This window comes from Octopus bimaculoides, chromosome 19, assembly GCF_001194135.2.
Source record: "Octopus bimaculoides isolate UCB-OBI-ISO-001 chromosome 19, ASM119413v2, whole genome shotgun sequence".
Lineage (NCBI taxonomy): Eukaryota > Metazoa > Mollusca > Cephalopoda > Octopoda > Octopodidae > Octopus > Octopus bimaculoides.
This window is the reverse complement of record NC_068999.1, coordinates 4,999,756-5,010,357: the sequence shown is the minus strand read 5'-3', so window position 1 is coordinate 5,010,357 and position 10,602 is coordinate 4,999,756. Positions and strand designations below refer to the sequence as shown.

At 39.0% G+C, this 10,602-nt stretch overlaps 1 protein-coding gene across 4 annotated transcripts in view; it reads right to left on the bottom strand.

Moving 5' to 3' along the window:
* LOC106869432 (CAP-Gly domain-containing linker protein 3) overlaps window positions 1–10,602 on the bottom strand; it is a 97,359-nt gene that overhangs the window by 11,572 nt on the left and 75,185 nt on the right. For 3 of the 4 annotated variants that reach the window (XM_052974760.1, XM_014915174.2, XM_014915175.2), the window contains exons 3-8: window positions 9,531–9,786; window positions 8,471–8,614; window positions 7,700–7,899; window positions 7,131–7,266; window positions 5,998–6,141; window positions 3,709–3,726 (exon numbers count right to left, since the gene is read on the bottom strand). In XM_052974760.1, coding sequence (XP_052830720.1) covers window positions 3,709–3,726; window positions 5,998–6,141; window positions 7,131–7,266; window positions 7,700–7,899; window positions 8,471–8,614; window positions 9,531–9,786 — 898 coding nt within the window. The remainder of the gene's footprint in view (window positions 1–3,708; window positions 3,727–5,997; window positions 6,142–7,130; window positions 7,267–7,699; window positions 7,900–8,470; window positions 8,615–9,530; window positions 9,787–10,602) is intronic. The other variant, XM_014915176.2, reaches the window with a different exon arrangement.

Here is a 10,602-nt window from a genome sequence, read left to right as displayed (position 1 = left end):
TATATATATATATATATATATATATATATATATATATATATATGCATATATATATATATATATATATATGCATGCATATATATGTGCGTGTGTGCAATTAGTTGACAGAAAGTGCGAGCTGGATAGAGATAATGCTAAAGTGTGTATGCGTGTGTGAATGGAACCAATTCCTGCCAAACTGCTAAAGCTGCCTAATTGACACAGGAAGTGTAACAAGGATAATTAATTAATTAGACATGGATATGTAAAAGGTATTTAAATAGGAGTGGTAGGGAGAGGGAGAGAGAGAGAGATGTAGGAGGAGTGGATGCTTGGGAGTGGATGAATGGAAGTGGAATTACCTTGTGGTGGATTGACGTTTTTTCAGTTGTCCTTTGTGTATATACACATTATATGTGTGTGTAAGTGTGTGTGTGTGTGTGTGTGTGTGTGCATATCTATATCTATATTCCTGTATGCTTTTTCAATGTACAAACACGTAGATGTTTGTATCCAACATGAATAAAAAGAAGTATAGATGGAACAAAAGGATTATGCACACACATACACGCACATGCACACACACACACACACACAAAGAGCCATACACACACACACTCAATTCACACACCCACAAAAAAAAAACTCAAATACAACCATAACTGAAAACATGTTCCATTACATTCCAATGCTCACACACACACACACACACACACACACACATACGCAGAACATCAATATATGAAAACAAATAATTGACTGTATTATGACTATGTTATATGCAGACAATGAACTATACATACATACATACATACATATAACCACACACACACACACACACACACACACACACACATATATATATACATAAATATATGTTGTTGGTCCCTTTCCTGTTAAAGAGAACTAAAACTCAGGACTGGTTTGTATATCTGGTCTGATGCGGTGAGAACTGGCTAATGAGACCTAACCATACCAAGAATCATGTTTCATGTGTAGTAGGGTACACAAGGAAAGCTGGGGGCAGCACTTAGGGTACTGTTACCTCTAGCTTTGCACGATAAATGCTTCTCCCCAGATGTAACAGTTTTTTTGTTTTGTTTTTTTTCTTCTTATTTTGTTTTAGCTGTGTGGGTATTGGTGTGAGCTAGTCTGCACCAGGCGTGTTAGTTCTGGGGTCAGAAGCTCCCAGAAGCTCCCAGAAGCCAACCCAAAAGTTGAGTCTTTTACAGATGATTCTAGGCAGGTCTTCAACCTCTTCTTTTGGATACCCTGTCACACGAGTGTGCCTTCCCTGGCAGAGCTTTCAATGAGAAGTTGATTTGGGATGCAGTGATCACATGATGGTCCTAGAAGCTGCCTAACAAGTCTTAAGTACAATAGGGATGTATTTCTTGAGTTAAACTATCAGGCCATGTGACTGATAGAAGCTCTTTCATTGGTCCAAATTAACTGAAAAAACAGTGATTATGGAAGGAATGATTACTAGGTCATGTGATTGATAGAAGCTCTTTCATTGGTCCAAATTTATTGTAAAACAGAAAATAGTTAGTGTGAGATATGATAACCAGATTTCTGATAAACAGCAGCTCTCCCAGTGGTTGAAATTATCTCCAGGACAATAATGGATCATTTGTGGACACGTGTAAGACACATGACCACATGAAATTCATACACTTCTTTATTAGTGCTCAAACTGACCCACTGGTTAGTCTGAGGCCATGTGACCACTACTGGAATCATGTGATTGACAAAGAAGCCCTACCATTGGTTTGTGTTGGGATAGTGGAAGTCAAGGGTGGTGTAGAAGAGAGGAGACGAGAGATGGTTAGATAAAAATATTAATAGGTTAATAATAATAATAAAACGACAAGAACAACAACAAAACAGTAAATATGAAAGCATAAAAGATGGTGTTAGTGAAAACAGCAGAATGTTGTGTCCAGTGGTCAACAGGCTTCACACCATGCACAAGACAGCAGCCATGCACTCTGGACAAGATCTGTAGCAGCAGTTGGTCAGAAAATGGGTCAGCTTCATTGAGATGATGGTGACGATGACAATGATGATGATGATGATGATGATGACGACGGTGATGATGATGATGGTGATGATGATGATGGTAGTGATAATGACAATGATGATGATGAGGGTAGTAATAGTGATATGATGGTTACCATTTAATCCCAGGACTGCCTGCTCTGGCTAAGCAAACCAATAATCAAAGACATTCCAGCCGTGACCATCCTATCTTTTTATTTGGGCACAGTGCACCCCAGACTACATTGTCCAATATGTCACACTTTCAAAGATGTTCAGTATAATAAGGAGACTTGGCTGCTATTTCTAGCAGATCAAGCAACTATGTAAAAGTTCCCTTAGTTTTGGTTCAATGTAGTGGTGGTGGCCATGGTAAGAATAGCAGCATTGATGGTGAAAGTGTGTTCGTAATGAGGGAGGTGAGAGATAGGAAAATGATGTTAAAGGTGGGAACGATGGTTGTAAGGATGGTTGTGATGGTGATGCCAATTAGGATGGCATTAATTATGGCAGAGAAGAGGAGGAGGATGTTGAGAATGATAATGGTGATGATGATGATAATGATGATGATAACAATGGTGATGATGATGGTACTTGAGGAAAATAATTTGTCAAATCCTTACAAATTGATCAGATTCCTCAACACCTTATTCCTATCATTCAAACAATTCCGAAATTCACAGACCCAAAATCCAGGCCATTTCAACGCCATAGATTAAACTGGCAGAATCGGTGGCACATTGAGCGAAATGCTTGGCGGTATTTTGTCCGTCCTTACGTTCTGAGTTCAAATTCCATCAAGGTCGACTTTGTCGGTCATCTTTTCGGGGGTCGATAAATTAGGCACCATTTGAACACTAGGGTCAATGTAATCGACTCAAACCTGCTTCCCCACGAATTGCTGGCCTTGTGCCAAAATCTGAAGCCAATATTCTCCCTTAGCTCTACTGATCCAGAATATATCCATTAGTGAAGGAAGTGTTTCACATGGAGATGAAGCGAAAAATAATGATATTGCTTACTTTTGGGAAAAGGGGGTGAGTGGGGAGGGGGTAAAGAGGGTGTTGGTGGCTTTTGTTTGTTTGTTTGTTGTTGTTGTTGTAGTTTAGCCCCAGGTCAGCCGTGATGAAGCAGGATCACTAATGGTAAAAATGATTATGATTTAAGGGGTGTTTAGTTGCTACTTCTAGCAGAAGGACCAGCCACATAAGGACTCAGAGTCTCCTTGGAGATGTGGGGAAACTAGAGGAGAATAACACAGAAAAAAAAAAACAAAGGTTCACAGCAGATTGTGAAGAAATGGTCAGAGAGAAAGAAAAAAAAAAAACGGAAACAAAAAAAATAAACAAACCAAACTAAAAAATAAAAGAACAAAAAACTTTTTCAGTTCCAAAAAACAAAAAAAAAACAACGAAAAACAAAACCATTCAACAAACAGAAAAACAAAACAGAATGCTCAGCTGGGTAACATACATATATATATATATATATATATATATACATATATATATACACACACACACACATCTATATATACACATACATGTGTGTGTATTTATATATGTATATATATATATATATATATATATATATATATATACACACACACATGTATATGTATATGCATGTATGTATATTGGTGGGGCAAGAGTGTTTCTGTTATTGTTTCATTGTTAACCAAACACGTACCTGGCACTCGCAAGAAATCTGCAGAAAAACAAGAGACTCCGATGTAAATAATTGGATAAGTACACCTAGTCATCAACATCATGTGTGTGTGTGTATGTGTGTGTGTGTGTGTGTGTGTATCGATGAGTTTGTAGATATGTATACCGCAACATATATACACAAACTTATAACACTTCCTACACGTTATACAACTAAATACACACACAGGAAAATGCATGCACGCACACATACACACACGAGAGACTTAACAAATGAAAGAAAGTAGTACTCAATACATCTGAATGGAGTTGTATGTATTTTTAATAACAGCTTCACTCAGCTCCACATGACTTGAAGATTCTTGTGCATGTAGGACACATTTACCCTATCAAATGTTTGGACAGCTGTCTCCAAACATCTGACAAGGTGGCCACATCCTACATGATCACAAATCTTTAAGTAACGTGGAACTGAATCAAACTGTTATTAAATATATACACATATGTACATAAAGACATAGACACACAAACATGTACATGTCCACATGTTTAAAAAACCCATGAATATAAAATACACTTGGTTTACACATAATGTTGATTGATAAAGTCAGCTACGATCAGTATTGTAAGGTCTAGCTTTAGGAAAAGGGACCCAGTGAACACTTTAAAATAGGGGACCAAACACACTCCCCGAGCTCAGACAATGGAAGCAAGAAGAGAAATCCAGCTATATCGCCCCTGCCCCCAACCACTTTGCTCCCTAATCTTTGGGGCTACATGTTGACAGTGCTGTCTTTTACCCATGCACACTCACTCACAACTGATTTGCTTAGAAGCACAAATAACAAGAGACACCAAAAGCCAGAATAAAAGCAACAATAACAACAACAACAATGATGACAGCATTAGAAACATATCTTTCAGACATCACATGTAGTTTGTTTCAAACTTCACAGATTAGCAACGGAGTTTGCAGTTTGCAGTTTGTGGAATGCTCAACCACCTGTACATTAATTAAATGGACAGGTACTTCAGCTAAATAACCATCATCAAAACCAACAAGGCATACATGTACCCATATAATAATACAAATATAACAGTAAGTATTAAAGTGGTACCAATATTGTAGTGACTATTCAGTGGTACCCAGAGACAGAGTTACACATTGGCAACAAAATATTTTGTTACTACAGTGGTACCACCAGCTGAGGACTAAATCAGTCATAGCATACAGACAACAGGGGTAACTGTTAGAACATGGGTATATTTTATATATTCTTGCCATTGTGCATAAAGTGGGGAAGCTGGCAGAACTGTTGGAGTATCAGAAAAATACCTTCTGGTGTTTCTTGTGGTTCTTTATGTTCTGGGTTCAAATCCCACCAAGATTAACTTTACCTTTTGGGGGGTTGATAGAATAAAGTACCAGTCATGTAGTGGGGTTGATGGTATCAACTAAATTTCTCTCATCAAAATTTATGGCCTTGTGTCAAAATCAGTAATAAAATTTGAACTTATGTACAGACAATCAATGGTCTAACATATTAGCAGCTAATGTGTATTTGTTTGAAACAAATGGAGGAAATGATGAAAGGAACAACAAAAGAAGTACCGTAATTATTTGCATACAACATGTGATCATGTGGTTTCTACAATGTTGACTTTACAGCAGTCACACTTTTATGGCTTACACCAGTAAAAGTTCAAAAAGTCATGTTCAAATTTGCATTTTGTTTCATTTAGAATGAATGAACAGTTTAATCAATGTAATTTATATAGCAATTCTAATAAATCTGGCTAATCTTTTCCTATACATCATAATACTAAAGAAGAGCCAGTGCATATTATACACGAAGGTGATTTTCTCAAAGATTTTATTGCCCGCTAATTGCAGGTACACATTATACCTGAGTGCATATTATACACAAATAGATACAGTAAGAAGAAAATTCACACTATGAAGAAAATATACATCTTAGATATATTTCCACATAACGATATACAGACAGACACACAGACAGGTGCAATTTAATAAGTGATTTTTGTTATTTGTTCTTGAACTAAATAACCAAATATAGGCTGATTGGTTTGTTTGTGTTGATGTTTAGGTCAGGCCCCACCTGAACCAGCATACCTATGGTTAAAGACATATTTAAGACTACATTATCTGTGTCCTTTTGTTTGTTTTAAAGAGGTATATTTCATTGCTATTTCTAACAGATGTAATGACCCCATTTAGGTTTCCTCATCGATTCATTAACATGCAGATGTGTGTGTGTGTGTGTGTGAGAGAGAGAGACTAAGAGCTTACCTGTGTCGACTTTTGCTGAAATATGAGATATGTCGACAGAAAGTGGACGTGGCGTTTTCAAGGGACTGCTGGTACAGCCGCTCGTGGACACTCGGACTGGTGAAGAGCCAAGTTTGGCAATCTTACTGACTGGAGCGAAGACTCCTGTAAGAAGACAGAAGAAGTGAGGGTCACTATAATGATGGTGGTGGTGAGAGAATAGACGATTAATGAAATATGATATTGATGTATATAGATATGGGGCCATGGGGAGGGGAAATGAGGGAGAGAATGACAAGGAGACAAAGAACAAGGGGGTTATGGTTAATCAACCCTTTACCTGTCCAAAGCATTTTCATAAGTTTGCCCTAAACATCCTTGTTTGTTTGCAGACTTTCAGTTTGTTAAACCCCTGTTTCATACGTTCTGGATAATATAAAGCTTTCCGTTCATAAGTCTCAAGTTATACTCGTGGTTGGGAAAAATCCGGGATTATATATCATACATGATGCATGGACACCCGGGAAACGAGTCTTGTGTAAAGGGTTAAAAGGAAAGGGCCATGCTGTTGATATTTGTTGGTCTTCTGAGATTGTTGTGATTGATAAGGTTCATCGATAGGTTTGTGTTTGTTCTGTAAGGGATGTGTAAAGATAAGTAAAGAGATTTAGTGGGATTAAGGTTCAGTTTGAGTAATTATGAGGTGGTCAGCTGGTACAGCATAAACAAGGAGGAGGGCGTTCGATGGGGTTTGGAGGGCAAGCATTGATATTAATGTTATTGCTCTGATAGAGCAACCTTACAAGCAAAAGGGTTTTGAATATGGCCATCCTGTCTTTTTGGAATTATCAGACTACATCGTCTTAATAGATGCCTTCCTTTACTTTTGATCATAAGGTGTGATCTGACTGAGGTTTGGCTTCTCTTTCTAGCAGACCTAATAAGATAGTGGTGCAAAGGGGCATGATGATGCAGATGAGAGCTAGGTTAGTGGTATAAAATAAAGGAGTAGAAGAGGGAGAGGACGAGGATGTAAGAGATTAATGAGCGATAGAGCTGAGAGAAAGAGAAGCCATTGCAAGTGGAGAAGAAGAGAGACAAGATGAGGATGTAAGGTTGAAGTGAAGGAGCCGCACCCTTTGCAGAATACATACCATGATTCGATGCACAGCGAAAATACATGATGCCACCAACGCTACCATCGTTTTTACCGATGGGTTCATCAAGTTCAATACCAGCCCAAATACCAGCAGCAAATTCTGTGGGACCGCAGTACCGAAGAGCACCGCTCTGTTACAATAGATAAATAAATAAATATAAATATAAATATATATAAATGAAAATACATAATGGTTTCTTACATAGGCGCAGGGGCACAAATTTGGAAGGGTGAAGGGGGTTAGTTGTTTACGTTGACCCTAGAATGTCACTGGTACTTTATTTTATTGACTCCCACTCTGTGGGTGACAGGTAAAGTTGAAGTGTGAGTGTAGGTGTGTGTGTGTGTGTGTATGTAGGTGTAGGTATGGGTAAGTGTAGGTGTATATCCACCTGAGAGTGTGTATGTGTGTGCAAAGATGTGTGTATTTATCCATGTGTGTGTGTGTGTGTGTGTGTGTGAATAAAGATATATCTATGCAGACGACAGCTTTAAACAAAAAGATTAAAATAGGAGCAGGTAAAAAGTGTAAGGGTGATGTTGTAGCCCTTATGATAAACCCACCTTAGTACCATTGATCACCACTTTATCTCCCAATCTCAAGCCCATAGCCTGAAGTGTCACTCGGCTCTGAGTTGGGTCAAATATCGGCGAGCAAGTGTTTGGGCTGACTGGACCAGCTTCTGGCATCATCTTGCGAATTTTCGCTGCTAATTTACCCATTTCGGAGTCTTCTGGAAAGTTCTTGGGATCAGGAACACAATCTAGACAGCAATGGAATCAAAAATACAGTCAAAGAATGCAACAAAAAACTCAGTGTAAAAACTGAAGAAGGGGTCATAACCTCAAAATATTGAAATATAAGGTACACTTATTCTCTCTCTCTCTCTTCCTCTAACTGCTATGAGGACAAGATCATCAGCATATAGTAGTTCCCAGGGGCTGCTGGTCTTGAATTCTTCTGTTATGGCCTGAAGGACAATGATGGAAAGGAGGGCGCTAAGGACTGAGCCTTGATGAACCCCTACCCATACACCAAATTCTTCACTGTACTTGTGGTTAGATTACAAGGTGGCAAACTGGTGGAATCATTACCACAGTGGATAGAATGCTTCACAGTGCTTCTTCTGTCTTTATATTCTGAGTTCAAATATCGCCAAGGTTTATTTTGCTTTTCGTCCTTTTGGGGGTCAATAAAATAATTACCAATCGAACTCTTGGGGTTGACGTAACCACCTTACCCCTTCTTCAGAAAGGGTTAGCCTTGTGCTAAAATTTGAAACCAACACACACACACACACACATTTATGTATACATGTATTTTTCTATACCCACCAATCGGATATCGTCCTAGGTCGTCCTTCATGTAAGCATTTGCGCCATTCTGCTGCAGCACTTTAACTGCATTATAAGCCACATTGCTGGCAGCAATGTGCAAGGCTGAACCATGGTCAAATTCTGAACACGTGTGGTCAATATCTGGAAATATAAACAACATGGTACTTACATGTTTAACAATGTTGTTGTTTTGACAAGTGTGTGTGTGTGTGGTGATGTGCTAGGCTGTGTGTGATCGAGCGGGGTGCATATGTCAGGCTGTGTATATGTGAGTGTGTATATATGACGCTCTGTGTGTGTGTGTGTGTGCATGCGTGTATAATTATATTCACATATGTAAAGAACATGTTCAGATTTTTACGAATGTTGTTGTAGGAGAAAGGGGGGGGGGATCTGCCGGTGTGACTGTGTGTATGTGTAACTATGTGCTTGTGTTTATGTGGCTGGGTGTAAGTTGATGTCACTTGACTACAAGCAAAGGTGGTATGGCTGGTGTGGTGATGGTGGTAGTGGTAATGGTGGTAGTAGTAGTGGTGGTGGTTGTTGTAGGGATGGTGATGGTGGTATTGTGACAATATTAGTTGTAGTGGTAGTAGCAGCAATATTAGTGGTTACTAGCAGGGTGTTGGTGGCGATGTAACAGTAACATTGATGGTAGTGGTGGTGGCAGTGCGCAATCAAACACATACTCACACGCATAAATACAACACAGACATACACACACACACACAACTACTCTCCTTCCACACTCTCACACACATTCACAAAAGCATACCACCACTTCCGCATGCATACACACACACACACACACACACACACACTTCCCCAATACCACCCCCACATGTGCACACTCTCATACCCACACACACAAAAACACATCACCGCCTCACCTACCTGACACACACACATTCACAAAACCACACCCCACCAACCTGACATACACCTACCTGACACGCACACATGACCACTTCTCCACCCTCCCTCCAACCCCTTTTCTCTTTCCGTGTCTCACCCTCCCCACTGCTTCTCACACACACCAGAGAGGTTCCGCACTTACCAATTGCTTTTGTTGTTTTCAGGAGAATCTTGATGGCTGGTGCAATATCAAAATAAGCAGCATAATGTAAGGCAGTCATGTTGGTCCATCGACACCGGATAAAGGGGTCGGCCCCTTTGTCCAGCAACATTGTCACCACACGACTGGCCATCTCTGCATCACCAACTCCACTAGCACCTGCTTTACTGGCATAATGTAGCAGGGTCATGTCTGTTAAACCATCACGGTCGTTGATGTTGGCTCCTCTTTCGAGTATCTGGAAAATGCAAAGATGGATACATGGATGTTTGCTTGGACACACAGACAGATGGTGAGACATAAGGTCAAACATTACCCCCTCTGTCTTTTGTCTTTTTGTATTATCATTTTTTTTTGGCACTTGTGGCCAATAAAGAAATCCCTTACTTGAACCAAAAAAAAACAACCAACAAACAAACAAACAGACAATGGTTAGTGATAGGAAGAGCATTTGGATGTAAAACAATGCTTTAATGATATACATGTCTAACCCATACTAACACAGAAAAACAGACAAAAAGAGACTACATATATATACATATATAAATATACTTGCACATGCTAACATGAAAAAAACAGACATAGAAAACAAACAATGTATATAAATGAACGTATGTATGTTTAAATATGTGTATACACACACACACACACTCATACATACTCACACATACACACATGCATATTCACACATGCTCCTATAAGAGGAAAGAAAGAAGAAAGCATTTGGCCATAGTGCATGTACATACAAGAACTAAAAGAAAAAAAAAACAGAGAATGAGGAAAGAGAGAGAGAGAGAGGAGAAATTTAATTAAAGAAAGACTGGAGCAAATTCTTAAGGCCAGGTGAGTTATAATTAAACAACAACAACAACAACAATGACATTGATTAGTAAATAATGAGATATACACAACAGTGTGTGTGTGTGTGTGTGTGTGTGGTGTGTTTTAATATCACCACCACATACCATGACCACAGAAAACCACCAAAACGATGCAATACCACCATCACCACTAATAACAACAACGCACACACACACCATCTAACTATACACAC